General features: G+C 40.2%; 1 protein-coding gene across 6 annotated transcripts in view; it reads left to right on the top strand.

Moving 5' to 3' along the window:
* ACAD11 (acyl-CoA dehydrogenase family member 11) overlaps positions 1–18,115 on the top strand; it is a 75,055-nt gene that overhangs the window by 2,096 nt on the left and 54,844 nt on the right. For 4 of the 6 annotated variants that reach the window (XM_026720385.2, XM_087916714.1, XM_087916713.1 and 1 more), the window contains exons 2-5: positions 5,725–5,824; positions 6,423–6,548; positions 11,580–11,741; positions 12,671–12,835. In XM_026720385.2, the coding sequence (XP_026576170.1) occupies positions 5,725–5,824; positions 6,423–6,548; positions 11,580–11,741; positions 12,671–12,835 (553 nt within the window). The remainder of the gene's footprint in view (positions 1–5,724; positions 5,825–6,422; positions 6,549–11,579; positions 11,742–12,670; positions 12,836–18,115) is intronic. The other 2 variants (XM_087916716.1, XM_087916715.1) reach the window with 1 other exon arrangement.

Below are 18,115 nucleotides of genomic sequence, written 5' to 3'. Positions count from 1 at the left end.
TATCTGAAGGACAATGAAGAAGATGCACTAAAGTTAGTATACCAGGAAGGCTTACTGATTACTGGAGAGACCAATCTGGCTTACAAAAAAGACCAAATAAAGAACAGAATGGAGACATGGGAAGACAAAGCACTATGTGGCCAATACATTAAAAAAAAACCTAGATGGGCTCCCAGGGGAAATATACAAAACTATGGGTGAACTGATAGAACCATTAATACTGGAAGTATACAATGATGTATTGATGGAAGCAAGATTACCAGAATCTTGGAGGAAGGCATATATCTCTTTAATATCAAAAGAGGGTAGAGACAACAAACAAATTCAAAATTACAGGCCAATATCATTGTTGAATGCCGACTACAAAATATTCACAACTATAGTAGCAGAAAGGCTGAAAAAATTATTAAATCAATCTATATATATTCAGACCAAAATGTATTTCTGCCAACAAGACAAATTAGGAATAATACAAGAACAGCAATAAACATATTGGAATATTATAAGACCTTTCCAGAAAAGCGAGCTGCTCTAGTTTTTCTGGGTGCACAAAAGGCTTTTGATAATCTTAATTGGCAGTTTATGATACAACAAATTAAAGATATGAATTTAGGAGACAAATTCAAGAAAATGATAGAGGCGATATATTCCACTCAAAAGGTGAGTATATTACTAAATGGGGAGAATACAGAGACATTTAAAATAACGAAAGGGATAAGGCAAGGATATCCATTGTCACCTCTATGTTTTATCCTGATGCTAGAAATATTATTAATTCAAATTAGACAAAATCCAAAAATAAAAGGAACTAAAATAAAAAAAGAAGAATATAAAATTCAAGCTTTTGCAGATGACCTGGTATTCATAAAAGACCCAAAGGAGGCAGGAAATATTTTAACATGAGAATTAGAAAAATATGGAGAAGTATCAGGTCACAAAATTAATAGAGAAAAGTTAAAATATTTAGTTAAAATATTAACTAAAAAATTAACAGAAAAACAGAAAAGAAAGGGTAATGAGACTGCAAATTACAAAGAAAGTAAAATATTTAGGAATATGGCTAACTGTGAGATGTTCATCGATAAAAGAAAATAACTATATGAAATTGCAACAAATAAAGATTTGGAATCATGGGGGAAATTACAATTATCTTTATTAGGAAGAATTGCCATGGTTAAAATGAATATTCTACCCAAATTACTTTACTTATTTCAAACAATCCCCATAAAATTAGATAATAATTTTTTTACGGAACTGAATAAAATCACTTTAAAATTCATACGGTCAGGTAAGAAAGCTCAAATAAAATTAATAGCGTTACAGGATAGTAGAAGTAGAGGTAGCTTTGGACTTCCAGAGTGGGAATTCTATTATAATGCTGCAGCGTTGATATGGATCAAGGAATGCGTCAATTTGAACAACAAAAGGATTTTAACCCAGGAGGGTCATGTTTTACAGATGGGTTGGTATGGCTTCCTATGGGAAAAGAAAAGTAAGAAACATATATTTTTACGGATATCCCCCACAATATGAGGGATTGTCTGATACAGATTTGGAATAAAATTAGGAAAAAACATCATATGAAAATACTGGCCTGGCTACCCAGCGTGGAAGCGATGATCTACCCCAATACATCGGATTTAGGCAAAATGGTCAGATACAAAAAAATATTAGATAATCAGGGAAAATTAAAAACAAATCAGGCTTTAAAAGAGCAAGGTGTAATCATAGGTTGGTGGCCATATCTCCAGCTGCAAACCAGATACAAAAAAGATGTAGAAGAATTTGGATTTTATACTGATTACAACAACTAGATAAAATTTTAGTAGACCCTGAGGAGAAATTCATAACAAGGATGTATAATTATTTATTAAAATTTGCTTTGGAAGAGGAGGTAGTAAAAGGTTGCATGATAACATGGGCAAAAAATATTGGACATAATATAGACTTAGAAGATTAGGAAAAAATTGGGAATAAAAATTACACATTAACTAGCTTATAAAGAAAACATATACAAGATGTTTTACTGTTGGCATTTGACACCAATGAGATTGCCCAAAACGTACTCTAATATGAATCCAAGATGTTCTATCGCATGTGGTGGTTATGCCCAGAAGCCCAAAAGTACTGGACCAAAATATGGAATTGGATACAAGAAATAGTAGATCAGATAGAGTTTAAACTGGAATTGTTCTTGTTGGGAATAATTAAAGGAAAATTTAATAAAAAGATTAAATATATTCTACTACATATATTGACAGCAGCGAGGATAGAATTTGCACAATGTTGGAAACAAAATAACATACCTTCAGAGGAATTAGTAATTCAAAAAATCTTAGATTGTGCTGAAATGGTAGTAGTAGACAGTCTAAGGTTAAAGTTTTTGGGGTTTGGGGAAGGAGCCACAGAGTCAGGTAGAGTATTCCAGACATTGACCACTCTGTTGCTGAAGTCGTATTTCCTGCAATCAAGTTTGGTGCGATTAACCTTGAATTTGTATCTATTGTTTGCGCTAGTGTTGTTATGGTTGAAGCTGAAGTATTCATTGACAGGTAGGACATTGCAATGTATGATTTTATATGCCATACTTAGATCGGACTGAAGGCGGCGTAGTTCTAGGTTTTCAAGGTCTAGAATTTCGAGTCTGGTGGCATAAGGTATTCTGCAATGAGTAGAGGAGTGGAGAACTCTTCTTGTGAAATATTTCTGGACTTTCTCAACTGTGTTTATATCAGATACATGATATGGGTTCCAGACTGATGAGCTGTATTCGAGTATTGGTCTAGCAAATGTTTTGTATGCTCCAGTTAATAGTGTAATATTACCAGAGAAAAAGCTACATAAGATTAGGTTAACAACTCTTAACACCTTTTTGGCTATGTCGTTACAGTGGGTTCTAGCACTTAGGTCATTTGAGATGAGTACTCCAAGATCCTTGACGGAGTTTGGATCATCAACAAGGTCTTGACTATTCAGCCTCTATTTTATTTTCTGATTTTTTTTGCCAATATGTCGGACAGAGCATTTATTTGTTGAGATTTGAAGTTGCCATTTGTTTGACCATTCTGATAGCCAAGATGTTTTTGAAGGGTAGCAGTATTGTCTGTGGTATTGAACAGCTTTACATCATCAGCGAAGAGAACGCAATTGCTCTTAATATGATCACAGAGATCATTTATGTACAGTATGAAGAGAGTTGGTCCTAGAACACTGCCTTGGGGGACACCACTATTGACATGTACAGAATTTGATAGGACACTCCCAATTTTGACCATTTGTTGTCTGTTTGACAGGAATGCTTCTATCCAGTAATGCAGTTGTCCAGAGATACTATAAGATTTTAGTTTTAGGAGTAGTTTGTCGTACACCACTGAATCAAAGCTTTACAGAATTCTATGTAGATTGCGTCTATTGCTTTGCCCTGATCGAGTTGTGTAGTCCATATGTTTTTGCAGTGTAAGAGTTGCAGATTACATGATAGTTTTTTCCTAAAACCAAATCATTTATTAGAGAGTAGGTTGTTTGTTTCTAAGTGGGGGATGATGGATTGGTTAATAATTGATTCCATGACTTTACAGGTGATGCAGCATAAAGAGATTGGTCTGTAATTTTCAACTAGGCTGAGGTCTTTCTTTTTAAAGATGGGGATGACCGTGGCTTGTGACCATAGTTTTGGCAAGGAGCTGGTCTTGAAAGATTTTTCAAAGATTATGCTTAGAGGTTCAGCTATGGCAGTGGGTAGCTTTTTTAAGAAGTAGGCACATATTCCATCAGGTCCAATAGATAGAGATGGTTTTAGATTGCGTAGTGCTTTTTCAACAATGTCTTCTGTAAAATTGATATGTATTAGATCATTGTAGTTGTCTGTGGTTTGACTAGGAATTACTGGGCATGATCTATTGCTCTTTACAAATATTGAGCCAAAGAATGTGTTAAAGAGGTTGGCTTTAATAGTGTCATTGTTGCAGTCTTTACCATTAGGTCTTTTTAGGGATGGGATGGACCTTGAGTCTTTTAGTTTGTTGTTTATAAAATTGTAGAAAGCACGGGTGGAATTGGTGCGTAGAAGGTTTTCTTCTTGTTTAATGTGATAATTGGTGCATTCAGTTGTTATCTAGTGGCATAAATTTTTGTATCAGCTTTTGAAATTGGCAACGTGACCAGATTTGTTTTTCCGCCAAAGTGATTTCTTTTTGGATTGAAGCTTCCTTATTGTTTTGGGTAATTTGTTTTTTTCTGGTTTTGGGAGTTGTTAATGGTACATATAGTTTGATGACTCTTTTGACTTCAAGTAAAAATATGTTGTAATGGTCTTCTACAGTATTGCATCCAGAGAATAGAAATTGCCAATCAAGGGATGAGAGATCGTTGTTTATAAGATCATAGTTGCCTTTTTTGAAGTTATAATTGGGGATTCGTCGTTGTGATGATTTTTGTGTGGACGTATGTTGAGACAAAAGTCAATCATGTTGTGGTCACTGTTGGAAAAGAGTTTACCTTTCTGGGATTATTAACAAATATGGGGCTGCTTTCCAAGAGCATGTTTCTCCTTTTCTCATCCAAGGAAATATAATATTCTGCCTTTTTAATATTTCCTAAATATTTCATTCTTCTAGGAGTGGCTGGGTGGATGCTAACTTTCTTCACATGGCATAATCAAGTTGTGGAAGAGGAAATACAAGGCTTGCCATATTTGACTAGGATGACCATCTGGAGATGTCAAATGAAGGGGCTGATGTGTAGAAAGGAGGGAACAACTATACACAGTTTAGTCAGTCTGGATTTGATGCATTCTATCAGGAGACTTCTGAAATATTTTTGTTGGTTTGAAGAGTAAAAACAATAGTGAGTTTTATGGCATTGCAATGGCTAATGTATTAATTATGTGATTTGATTTAATGAATCCCAATCTACTTCATCAATATGAAGTATTGTCTTAAGAAATTGATATTACATATAAACAAAGTTTTTGGTGGATGCAGGGAGAAGCATGGAGAGGAGAAAAAGAAACTGATGGTGAAAGGAAATGTGAAAGGCATATTTAATATAATCAGAAATTTTGATCTTCTTTTAATCTATGAGAAATAATGCTTCATCACACTTTCATCTTTCATCACACTGATAAAATAAACAACTTAGTGTGGGAGTTTTGTTTTGAAATTGTTTTTTCTCATTGGTGCAAACTGAGGAAACCCTACTCCTCCTTTGATCCCTTATCATTGTCCATACTGGCTGGGAGGTGGACCTTTCCATTTGGAAAATCATCCAAATGAAATAAAATGTGATTTAAGCATAATTAGAGGAAGAGGCCATAGTTCTATCGTTGAATGTGTATTAATATGCAGAGGACTGCTCATTCAATTCTTAACATCATCAGATCTAAAAAATACTTCTGGGAAATTATTCAAAGTCTGCTTGAACAGTACTGGGCTTGAGGAACTCAAGCCGGTGGAAGAAGCCGATAGAAGCCGGTGGTTCTTAAACTGAGGTTAATTTTGGAATATCCTGCGGGTAATGGAACAATTTGTTTGTGAGTTGAGGGACTGCTGCTGTTGAGACTTTTCTGTAAATTGGGAGAATCTGAGGCCTTTTTTGTGGAGCTAATAACTTATTCGAGGCTTGGAAAAGTCTAATTTAAGAGCCACTGATGTAAATAATAGCTTCGTATCTACTCATTAGTGTTCTTTGACTTATTATCTGTTACATCTCACTATGTTCATGTAGCTCTGGACAATCAAACCCCACCTTTTACTTGAAGAAAGGACTTAAAACCTACGTACTTAGAAAGAAGCCTTATGGCCCTCTCCTACCTCAGGCTCACAAGGTACTAAACTCTTATAATTAAGTATTATTGCTCTTTGGGTTTGTCTTGGGAATGCTTTGGCAGTTTGGCAAGCCATCTTGGGAGATACTATGATTCAGTAGTGAGTAAAACTACTGTAACACTACATTTTTTAAACCTCCAGCTGAAAGTTGTTTCTTTCCATGTCCCCTCCCTCCAGCATGATTTTCATTCTAAATTATAAATCACAAATTTTAGGATCAATTTTGATTTACTTATTCAAGACCAATGAAGCTGAAAAACTATTCAGGATCCCCAAAACACCCCAGGGGAGGCAATTTATCTCTGTACTCTGTTGATGCTCATATTCTAGTAAGTAGGAAGTCTATTTGATATTATTTTTCATGATATAAAAATAGAGTTTTAAAACGGATATGAGCTCCATTGTATTTATAGAAATTATTATGCTTATGAAGTGATACACTATCATTTGCTGAAATGTATAAGAATCAAGAACTTCATTAAATTCTTCAATTCTACCAATTTGAATGCAAAAAAACCAAACTTCTGTGGATCATATAATCTCCTATTCATATTCTTAATGTCCGTATTTTTGTATGTCCTACAATATCCTATTCAGATTGACAGAGAATATTGGATTCAGAAAGCTTTGTTTGCAGCTGGGTTTCCGGTTCCTGAACCTCTTTTATATTGCAGTGATGTTTCAGTGATTGGAACAGAATTTTATATGATGCAACATATTAAGGTTAGTATCCTCCTTGCAGCCACATTGACTTGACTGTTCACATTTTTAGATCAGAATCCAGAGATCCCTGTAGTTACTATAGCATCATAGGAAGCGGCGCCCTCTAAATCAACACAGGCAAATTTGGTGTGGCTAAGGATATTGTTTTTCTTCATATCAGAGGGTAATACTGATATGGGATGTGGCTCAATGATTTACAGCTAGACTGCATAGAAGTAAAACATGCTTGGGATTTTTTTGTGTTGGGGGAATTTAGAGGGAAAATATTCTTTGGTTGCTGTATATTTTCATTTTTCTGCTTATGATGGAAATTGTTTTTAACTTTTTAAATTTTTTTATTCTAGAAAAAACATTTATTTGACATACATTTAAAACAGACAAATCAATAAGAATATATATATTCTTAAGTTTTCACGGGTATTTATTTGTATGGTATTCAGCTTTGTTCTTCCACCACCTTTTGGAACCTAAGATGAAATGATGCTTTCTCTAATTCCATGTGTACCATTGAATCCCGGAGTTCGCAGTAAAGCTCTTTCCAATTTTGTTCTGAATCCTCTAATTTCTCTCCACTATCTCCATTCTTGCCTCTACTAAATTTAATTTCTATTCATTTTTTATCACTTCTTCCAATCTTACTATTCAAATTTCATTTTTCACTTCTCCTATTTCAGTTCTCATCTCTGTTTTCATGTTTTCATGGTTCCTCGCTATCAATTCGTGGGTTTTTGTCATCATTTCCTGCATCATAGTGAGCATTGTCTGTACTGTCTGCAGGCTTTGAGCTGAACTAGTTTTTTCTGCCAATAGCATTGCATCTATAGATCTCTGCCACATAGGTGAAGACATTGTTGTTGTAGTTTTCTTTCCTGATTTTACATTTGTGATTGATGTTGTCACCATTTTAACTATCTGTAGCAGATCTTTCCAATCTACTATCAACTATCCCTAGTAGAGCACTATTTTCCTCTCCTTTTCAATTCAATAGTAATATTAATACATATATTATTATATTATTAATTACCGAAACTCTATTATGGAAATTCACAATCAGCTCTTATTTCTATTTTTTCTTATTGAACTTATTCAACTATTACAATACTTAAGAGAATTCAATATTAATCAAATACAAATATATTTACTCACAGAATCAACAGTCTTATATGCTTAATTAATTAATTTAAAGCAGCCAATTCATTAAAGTAATTAATTTTTTATCTATGTATAAATATCAATCTATTTCTTTAGTTCTTAATTATATGCTTATCTCAGAATAAAAATATCTAAGTTTCTTACTATATGATTAATATTTAAAGGTCTGAGTTCTATATTTATACAACACACTTTCAATTGTTCAGTTATTCAAAAATTATTAACCAGTATTCTTAGCTCAATATTCTAACACATATATATCTATTAAGATTATGTTTTACCAATATTATTTAGTTATATCTATGTTTGACCAGTTGAGTGATGTCCATGATCATCATCTTTTTTTTTTGATAAATACCTTATTACAGTTCTTAGTTTGAGTTCAAAATGTCCTCTTTAAATTTGCAGTCACTTCCACATTTTGTTTCTCCTTTCTATTTTGACTTCTTCTTGCTCCTTTATTCTTTTTCTCCACACGGTCCCAGTTCCACTTATAAATCTTAGTTATCTTATTTCTTCCTTTTTTCGTTATCACAGTTACCAGACAAATATTGCAATTATAAAGTTTTTTTCCTCAATCCTTTCCTTAAATCTTTTGAAGTGTTCTCCTTTCAAGTTTTTACTCTCAGCTGTTCTTCCGATCTCTCTCTCTCTCACTTGGACACTGTTACTTTCTCTTTCTCTTTCTTCCCACAGTTCTCAAACATCAAACACCAAAAAATATAATTATACAACCCACTTTTCAACTCCCAAGATAAAAGTAAATGTTGTCTCACCCTTCAGCTCCTCCGTTTACAGCACTCCATTAATCAGCACGAATTACTGCTGTTTCTTTAGTTAGTACTCCTTCCGATGTTTCTGCCGCTTCGCTACACTGTTCGGTTTGGAGTTTCAATTTTCAATTTCCCTTTGTAGTATAAATCAGCATTCTGGAAATCTTCTTTAATTTCACCTTTCCACTACTCAATTTGCTGTTCTCCACTCTTTGCTTCCTTCCTTCTTCTTTAAGCTGCTGGGCTGCCACGTCTTTGGTTCCGATCTGTACGATCTCCCTCTTCTGATGTTGGTTTTCGGGGGGTTCACTTGTAGTCTCTGGGATCGCGGCACCTACCTGAGATCTCCAGGTCTTCCCCTTTCATCTGTCTACCCCTCCGAGGTCCATCATGCTCCTGGAAGCCACCAAACAGTGAAAATCGGATCCTTTCAGAGCAGCAATCCACTCCTCAGCTCCGCATCAATGCAGCGCCCAACCAGAAGCCTCTGTTTTTAACTTATTTTAAATTGATTCACGACCCAGATCACTTGCTGAAATGAGTAGCCATACACAGTTAATGAGTGAGTCAGTTAATAAATGAATGAAGTACATACCTCAAACTTTACAATAAAAATGATTTCCTGTGAAAGATTGTGGGACTCTCCATAAGAATATTTGAGATGCGTAGGGCTAAAATGGGAAAGGATAATTTGCAAAAAATAACTCCTTAGTGTCAAAGGTACATCTTTTGTTGTGTTATACTGCTATTCAGTTGTTTCTGGATACTATTCAAGGTTATCATTTTTCCACCCAGTCAGCGTACATTGGAGATTTCTTCCCTAAATTTTGTTATCTTGTGGGACCTTGGAAATACATCCAAGACATGATATTTCTACCCCTCTGAAACACAATTCTCCCTGAATTTAGAGGCCCTCTCCACTTTATCAGCCTTTTGGAGGGCTGTGAATATTTGCCTTATCATCCTGGCATTGGTCTAGGATAGAAGCGAACCTTGTAAATATAAATGTAGAATGAGTATGATGTTGTGATTAGGATACATGTGGCTCTGATGAATTGCTGGGAATCAGGTAGCATATACATTTAATATATTGGTAATTAATTAATTATATCAATAATGTATTTAATACATTGTTACCATGTTTCTCATAAAACACGACCCACCCCAAAAAGAAAGCCAAACACTGTTTTGTATGCATGCGGTAAAATTAAGTCCTGTCCCCCAAATTTGGCTCTATTTAAGCACATGTGCGACTGGTTTCTCATGTTGCTTGCATTGCAGACAATTCGAGGTAGTGAGGGAAGAGGGGAAAGGGCGGAGGGAGGAACTTGCCCCACTCGCCCCACGCACCTCGCCTGGCCACCGAGCCGCTTCTTTCGCAGCCCATGCCCCTTGCTTGGTCAACGGGCCACTTCTTTCCACTTCTTTCTTCCTCTGCTTTTGGCTGCACACAAGGAAAGCAGCAGAAGTCTTTCTTTCTCTCCCCCAAACTCCACCAGAAATGAGTCTTTGGGACTCTGCAAGGCATCCTGCTCCAAGAGGCTGCACTGGCGTTACAAGTCTCACAAAAACTCATTTCTGACAGAGTTTGGGGGAGACAAAGACTTCTGCTCCTTTTGCTGCTTTCCTTGCAGGAAGCCAAAAGCAGAAGCAGCAGAGACCCTGGGAACCCCCCAAATCTTCAGGAAAATCCCCCACCTCATCTTCCTACCGATTGATCATTCTTTATTTGGGATCGCAGGATACCTTATCTCTCTCTCTCTCTCCCTCCCTCCCTCCCTCTCTCTCCCTTTCTCCCTCTCTCCCGACACACACACACACACACACACACACACACACACCGAACTCCCTGACACACACACACACGCACAACCTCCAAGGCAGCCACATTCCTTTACTAACCTGCTTTCCAGCTCCATTCTCAGGGGGAGAGAGAAAGATGTTATCCTGCGATTCCAAATAAAAAACAATCGATCAGTAGGAAAATGAGGCGGGGGGATTTTTCCTGCAGATTTTTTTGGGATTTCCCCAGGGTCCCTGCTGCTTCTGCTTTTGGCTTCATGCAAGGAAAGCAGCAGAAGCAGCAGAAGTCCTTCTTTCTTTTCCCCAAACTCCGCTAGAAATAAATCTTAGTGAGACTTGTCATAATGGCTCAGCCTCTTGGAGCAGGATGCCTTGCAGGGTCCCAAAGACTCATTTCTGGAGGAGTTTGGGGGAAAGAAAGACTTCTGCTGCTTTCCTTGGGTGCAGCCAAAAACGAAGCAGCAGAGATCCTGAGAAAATCCCCCAAATCTGCAGGAAAATCCCCCCCATTTTCTTACTGATTGATCGATCGTTCTTTATTTGGGATCGCAGGGTACCATCTCTTTCTCTCTCTCTCTCTCTCTCTCTCTCTCTCTCTCTCTCTCTCTCTCTCTCTCTCTCTCTCTCCTCCCCCACCGAGAATGAAGCTGGAAAACAGGTGAAGTAATGTGGCTGCCTTGAAGGGTGTGGGGGTGTGTGAGTGAGGTGTGTGTGTGGTGGGGGGGGAGAGAGAGAGAGAGAACATTACTGCCAGCCCTCCAAGGTTAGATTGGATCTCTCTCCCTTTCCCTCTCCCTGTCCCCAGCAGCAGTGGTGGAGCTTCAGTGCCTGCCTGGCAGGGAGCCAGACAAGGCATATCGTTTGCTCATTTTGGCCACGAAAGAAGTGGCCCAGCGGTCAGGCAAGGCATGGGGGGGAAGTAGGACACCCCTTGAAAAGACGGCCTAGCCATTTTGGGGGGGAGGTCAAAAGAAAATAAGGCCCTACCTTATTTTCTAAGAAACACAGTATTATATCAATAATGTATTTAATACATTGTTATTAACACAGTTATATTTATGCAGGTTTCCTTGAATATCATTATGAGCCACCTAAGATTAGATAGGCAGATAAATATCAGAAAGGAAGGAAGGAAGGAAGATTTCACGCCCCTTTAAGTAAAATGAAATCTCCTCATGGGTCAGCAAGTTTGAATTTAATTCTGGTATTTCAAATAATTAGACAAAGATAGTGGAACCAAGTCCTTTTATATTTCAATGCTATTTTTTTCTCCTATTTCCTTATGATTTCAATTATGTCTCAGGGTCGCATCTTCCGAGATATCACATTACCTGAAGTAGGCCCAGCAGAAAGATCTGCTTTGTATATAGCAATAGTAGAAACTCTTGCAAAGCTGCACTCCTTCAATGTTAATTCATTAGGCCTCCAGGACTATGGACGAGGAACAGGTTACTGTAAGAGGCAGGTAAATATTTCATAAATCCTTTCCCATTCTGTCTACTCTTGTATATTGTAAATATTGCTGGTTTAAGACCGTAATAAAGTTATATTCATTCTATTCATTCATTCTGTCTACTCTTATGATTTTCTTAGTGAAAAATAAGTAATTGAAAAGTACAGAGACACTTGCTATTTACAGATTGAAAATTTTGATGCTTTAAACTTTGTGGTCTTAAATAAAGTTATCAGCATTTAAGGAGATATGAAATATTGGATGATGTTCAGTGTTGTGAAGCATTTTACTAACTTCTCACAATAATTACATTAGTACAGTGGTTAGGAAAAACAGCCCAAAAGGTGAAATGCTAAGGAAGTGATTATTGATTTTTGTTTGTACAGCTGTGATGGTGAACCTATGGCAAGCTGCTGTCACCAGCTGCTCTTCTGGTTTCTGGTGTGCACATGTGTGCCAGTCAGCTGGTCTTTGCGGGCACTGGAATACCAGAAAACAGCTTTAAAATGGCCAAAAACAGGCCACTTTTTGGGCTGTTTTAAGGCCTTTTTCCAGGCCATTTTTCAGGCTGGAAAATGGTCTGAAAATGGCTGAAAAATGTCCCCAAAATTATCAAAAATGCCCCCAAAACAGGCAGCTGGTCTTCGGGGTTCTGGCATTTTCGGCATACGCACATGCATGTGAATGCACACACGTTCCGGTTTGGGCACTTGGTGCTGAAAAGGTTCTCCATCACTGGTATATTGGCTGTAGCGAGGAACAGAAAGTAATTCCAACAGAGATGAAAACATAAAAATGGCAGCACACCAATAATAGCAATTAAAATAACTGGAAATTGTTTAAAAGACAGTTTAGTGAATGTGATATTCCAAGGGTTCTTCTCAAAAATCAAGGTCTCTTTCACTCGCTTCAGACTAATTTTGATTATGGTTTGCTTTTAGGTATCAACTTGGATGAGGCAATATCAGGCAGCCACTCATATCCACATTCCAGTTATGACCGAATTATCCGAATGGTTAATGAGCAATTTACCTGATGATGATAATGAAATTACTTTGATCCATGGTGACTTTAGAATAGATAACATCATCTTTGATCCAAGAGAGGTATCTTGAAATAATGCAGACAGCATTTTTAAAGTAGCTTCTTCTATTTCTTTTTGTGACAGCCTTTTATTGTTATAGTGTATAATAATAGAATCTTATAAGTGTCGAAATTTCCCTCTACCTACATTTAATACTAAACAAAATCAGGAGAGGACTTTTTTGAGTTTCTCTGCCTTTCTTTCTTCTTTCCTAAAAATAAGCTTCCTAAAACAGAGTAATCTTTTCTGGACCTCCCCCTCTTCTCTTAATGGTTTGTTCATTCATTCTCAGTGCCAAAATTATGTGCGATCACATCAGATTGCTAGGAATGTAGTTAAACAACTTTGGGAGTGTTTGAAGTATGAATTAAATCACCTTGCATAAGCAACAAATTATGCAAACCTACAGAATAAATTAACAAGAGTCATTTCTCCTATGAGCTGCTCGGAGCATCCAGTGATGGGAGGTGCTTCAGTCTCTGCTTGCTTAGGCTGAGCTTGAATTGAAGAACGCCCCTCCTCCTTCATGTGACTCTTCCCGGGCGTTCCCCAGTTTTTGCTCAGCCTCGTGAGAGACAGGCTGTTCTGTTCGTTGCTCCTTGGCTGAAGCAGGAAATTTTCTAATCTATTCAGCTCTAGATCAGCTTTACCTCCAGGTTTGATTCGTTTTCTCTCCTTAGCCCTGCACAATTGCTTGATTTGGCATTATTGCCATTAAGGGGAAGTGCAGTTTTCGCCCCCAGGGGAGGCGAAGGGAGGGGCAGTAGCGATCCTCGCACTACCTCCCATAGCCTGAATTCTCTCTCTCTGCCCTTAATCGCTGTCGCTTGCCTTTTTCGCTCTGTTTTTAAGCGGCTTGCTTTTACTTGCTCCGGGAGCCGTACTGCGATTCCCCCCCCCCATATCCTCGAACACCGTTTTTTTCTGTTACAAGGAGAAAGCCTTTGCTTTCCTTTTCCAACTACTGCTGTAAACTGAGTTCTTTTCTTGCTTGCCAGGCGGGGAAACGCGCGCCTGAAAGGCGCACAGCTATAGTGGCCGCCATTTTGGAGGCTCCCTCGTGGCACGCGCCATTTTGTTTCTATTTAATTGAGGCTGTGAGTGGACTTTCACAAGGTTACAGGCCCCGCCTGGCGTTATCTTAGCTCTCTCTTAATTTTTGGCTTGTATTTAATTAATATAATCGTTGGCTCAACCCCACAGCTTCTCTCCAGCAGCGCAGCAACTCACCCAGGCCTAGTTTCAGCCTGTGCAGAAGGGCTGCTGCAGGCCCTAGTCTTAACTCACTGGGCCCAGGCGTTCTTGTCATTTGGCTAATTGGCTCTCTTCCTTATCCCAGGAGCAGGGATACAGCTTTAATAACCATCTAAATATATTCTTGATTCAGATTTAACAGTATAATATTTTTATAATCAAAATATTATCACTGAGGTACGGCTCAATTATCTCCTCTTTGTTTTTCATATTCATTTCTCCACATAGAGATATAAATATATATATATTTTCATTCTTAAGTTTTCGCGGGTACTTACATGTATGGCATTCGGCTTTGCTTGGGTATTTTCCCACGTCATAATAGTTGTGCTTTTAAAGTTGTAGCGACGTTTCAGCAGAATCTCATCTGCCATCATCAGGCTTGTGTGTGTGTGTGTGTGTGTGTGTATGGATCTTTGGTTATTTGGGTTTTCTCCCGCGTAAGATTGGCAGTATCTAGGCAACGTTTTGATGAAGTCTCATTCATCATCTTCAGGCTTCTGTCTTCGGCTCTGTGCTTCTCAGAGTGATGAGAGCTTGCAGCTGCTTCTTCCTTTTAACTGCTAGTGGGGGTGTGACTTGACTGGGTGGGGGCTTGGCTGTGTTCTGATTGGGTGGGGGTGTGTTCTCCTTGGTAGGGGGTTTGGCTGTGTTCTGATTGGTTGGGGGGTTGGCCGTGTTCTGATTGGCTGGAGGCGTGTTCTGTTCAGGTGGGGGCTTGGTTGTGCTCAGGTTAGTCTTAGTTGCTGGGGGATTTGAGCTGGTGAGCTCTGATCTTGCTGTTTGGCTTTGAGTTCGTGGTCGTGCTGCATCTTCATAGTGGGTGTCAGTTTGCTTCATGTATGGCTCGGAGGGGTTTGAAGTGGGTAGTGATGCAGCTGCAGTGCGGCTTCTGGTCCGTGGTCGTGTCTCATCTTCTGAGGGGGTATGAGTCTGTTTTCTACGTGGAAGTGTGATGGTGCCATCTTGTGTGGCTCTCATGGGTGTGGGTCTGGTGTCATTCTTCATGTTAGGTACTCGTCTGTTCATGAGGGCGGGTTTCCAAATGGCTGGTAGGTGGGAGGTGTCATCTCGTTTATTCATGCTGTGTGGGCGTTTTTCTATCTCTATGGCTTCTCTGATTATTCTGCTGTTGAAGTGTTCGGTTTTGGCGATAGTTCTGGTATTTTTAAAGTCAATCTCATGTCCTGTGGCTTTGAGGTGTTGGACCAGGGAAGAGGTCAGTTCTTCTTTTTTGATTGAGTTCTTATGTTCTTCAATGCGTGCACTTATTCTTCTGTTAGTTTGTCCAATGTATGTGGTGGGGCAGGCATGCAAGGGATTTCGCATACTCCTTGGTTTTCTAATTCGATTTTGTCTTTGGGGTTTCTTAGGATGGTGGATATTTTTCTGTTTGTGCAGAATGCTGTTTTAATGTTGAAATGTCCAAGGATGAGGGGCTCACCCCTGACCAGCCCGCCTTCGCGGGCCTCTTTAAGCTGCAACAATTCAAATCTTTATTGTATAAGGCCAAAAATATTTCAGGTCTGAGTAAGCAATCCCCCTCAGTCCTCTCTACCCCTTCTGGGGAAGGACCCGAAGACCTCATTTTTAACCAATCAGTGGTAGAGGCCGAGACTATCCCAGCCCCCCCTATCCTCGCAGATCTGGTCCAAAAGCAACTGCGTCTGCAGGGGTCCCCACAGCCCCCTCTAACCATGAAAAAAATTTCTTCAACCTGGATCCGGATTTCCCAAGTTGTTGAACACCCCCGAGGTTGACGAGCCCATCGTAGGCCTGGCATCCTCCTCGACTCCTACTGAGGCGTTAGAGGCCCTAAAACCGGAGGAAAAGCGGGCCAGGTTGGCCCTGCGCAGGGCCCACCATTCGGACGCATGGGCCATAAGATCGGCTATGGCCACATCTTTCTTTACTAGGTCTTCCATTCTATGGTTGCGCCAGCTCAAGCAGCATGTCCCGGCTTCTAACACCAGAGCTCACCAGTACATCACTAAGATCACCGCTGCAGCTGAGTTTTCAGCGGACGCCACCTATCATACTGTCAAATTTTCTTCCAGGGCAATTACATCGCACATCCAGGCCCGCCGCCTGCTGTGGCTCAGACACTGGCAGGTGGATTTTAAAAACAAAGCCAAGCTGGCTTCCTCTCCCATAGTGCGGGACAAACTATTTGGCCCATCCCTGGACCCCTTACTCATGGAGACCAGGAACAGAAAGAAATTTCTTCCTTCCCTCACCTGAAGGTCAGATTCCAGACAGCTGCAGCCCTTTCAGAGGAGCTCCTTTCAGCCCTCCTATCAAGCCCCCTTCTCCCCCAGATATCAGAGGCCTCCCTCTTTCAGACTGGGCCAATTCCAGGACAGACCCGACTCTGGAGAAAGGAGTAGGGGGGCAACCAATATAAAAGGCCTTTTCGGGGGTCCAGAGGCAGGCCTTTCCATCATCCCAGATAAACATAAGGACTCTATGCCCATTTGCGGGCGCCTAAAGTCATTTGCCAGTATATGGGACTCTTCCACCTCTGACTCTTGGGTCAGGGATACCGTTAGATTTGGCCTTGCCCTTGAGTTCCATTCCACCACCCCCAAACTTCTTTATCTCATCCCCCCTCTCCAAAGACCCAATCAAACGCAATCTGATGGCTTCCGCCATCCAGCACCTCCTTAATATAAGTGCTATCCAACCTGTCCAGGCCAACCAGTGAGGTTGGGGCTTTTATTCCCACCTTTTTGTCGTCCCAAAGCACTCGGGGGGATGGCGGGCCATCTTAGATCTGAAGCGACTTAACCACTTCCTAACATACCGCAAGTTCAAGATGCACACCCTTCAATCTATACGGTTGGGGATTAGGCAAGGAGATTTCCTCACATCCATAGACTTAACAGAAGCTTACCTACACATCACCATCCAACCTTCCCATTCCAAATTCCTAAGATTCTGTTACAATAAGGAACACTTCGAGTACGTGGCCCTTCCCTTCGGATTGGCTTCCGCCCCCAGGACTTTTACCAAGGTCCTGGCAGCCCTGGCGGCTCATATCAGAAACACCCCCATCCGTCTCCAATGCTATTTAGACGATATTTTGATTCAGTCACCATCTATCAATCAGGCAGTAAGGGACACCCAGGCCACCTTAGATTCCCTTCAGGAACATGGGTTCCTCATAAATTGGAAGAAGAGCCAATTATCTCCTTCTACCCAGATAATCCATCTGGGGGCTCTTATCAACACAGTGGAAGGTAAGGTTTACCTCTCCTCAGAGAGACTCCTTAGTATTCAGAAATTGGTTAAGATAATTAGGCACCGCAAGGGGGTGCCCTTACTGGAATTGTCTAAATTATTGGGGAAAATGATCTCATGCATTTCTATTGTTCCCTGGGCCCGTCTTCATACCAGATCCCTACAGTGGTTCCTGCTCCCGTACCAGAGATCCAGAAGAAGCAATTCCAAGTTCCCAGTCAGGGTCCCGCTCAAGGTCCTCACGTCCCTCCTCTGGTGGGCAAGACCACTCATCAACAAGGGCTGCTTCTTCAAGGAACCTCAAAGGCTGACCATCACCACAGATGCCAGCCTATCTGGATGGGGTGCCCACTTCCAATCCCTCTCATCCCAGGGGAGATGGACTGCAATAGAACAATCATGCAGTCTAAATTGGCTGGAGCTTTACGCCATTCTCCTGGCCCTGCGCAGCTTCCTCCCCCAGGTACGCAGGCAACACCTCATTTTGACAGACAACATCACAGCCAAAGCACACATCAACAAACAAGGGGGCACACATTCATTCCAGCTGATGAAGGAAGCCGAGCGCCTCTGTCACTGGGCAGAGTCTAACCTTCTGTCCATCAAGGCAGAGCACATATCAGGGCTATCAAATATCCAGGCAGACTGGTTGAGCAGGGCCACCATAGACCAATCAGAGTGGCGCCTCCACCCATCCCTGTTCAGAGAGGCAACAAGAATATTCGGAAAACCGGTGATAGACCTGTTTGCCTCCCCTCTCAATATCCAGCTCCCGCGGTTCCTGTCAAGGTACCCGTCCCAAGGGGTG

This window comes from Pseudonaja textilis, chromosome Z, assembly GCF_049901715.1.
Source record: "Pseudonaja textilis isolate UNSWEBS1 chromosome Z, rPseTex1.2, whole genome shotgun sequence".
NCBI classification, from domain to species: Eukaryota; Metazoa; Chordata; class Lepidosauria; order Squamata; family Elapidae; genus Pseudonaja; species Pseudonaja textilis.
Note: the sequence above shows the minus strand (reverse complement) of the source record. Positions and strands in the feature narration are given on the sequence as shown.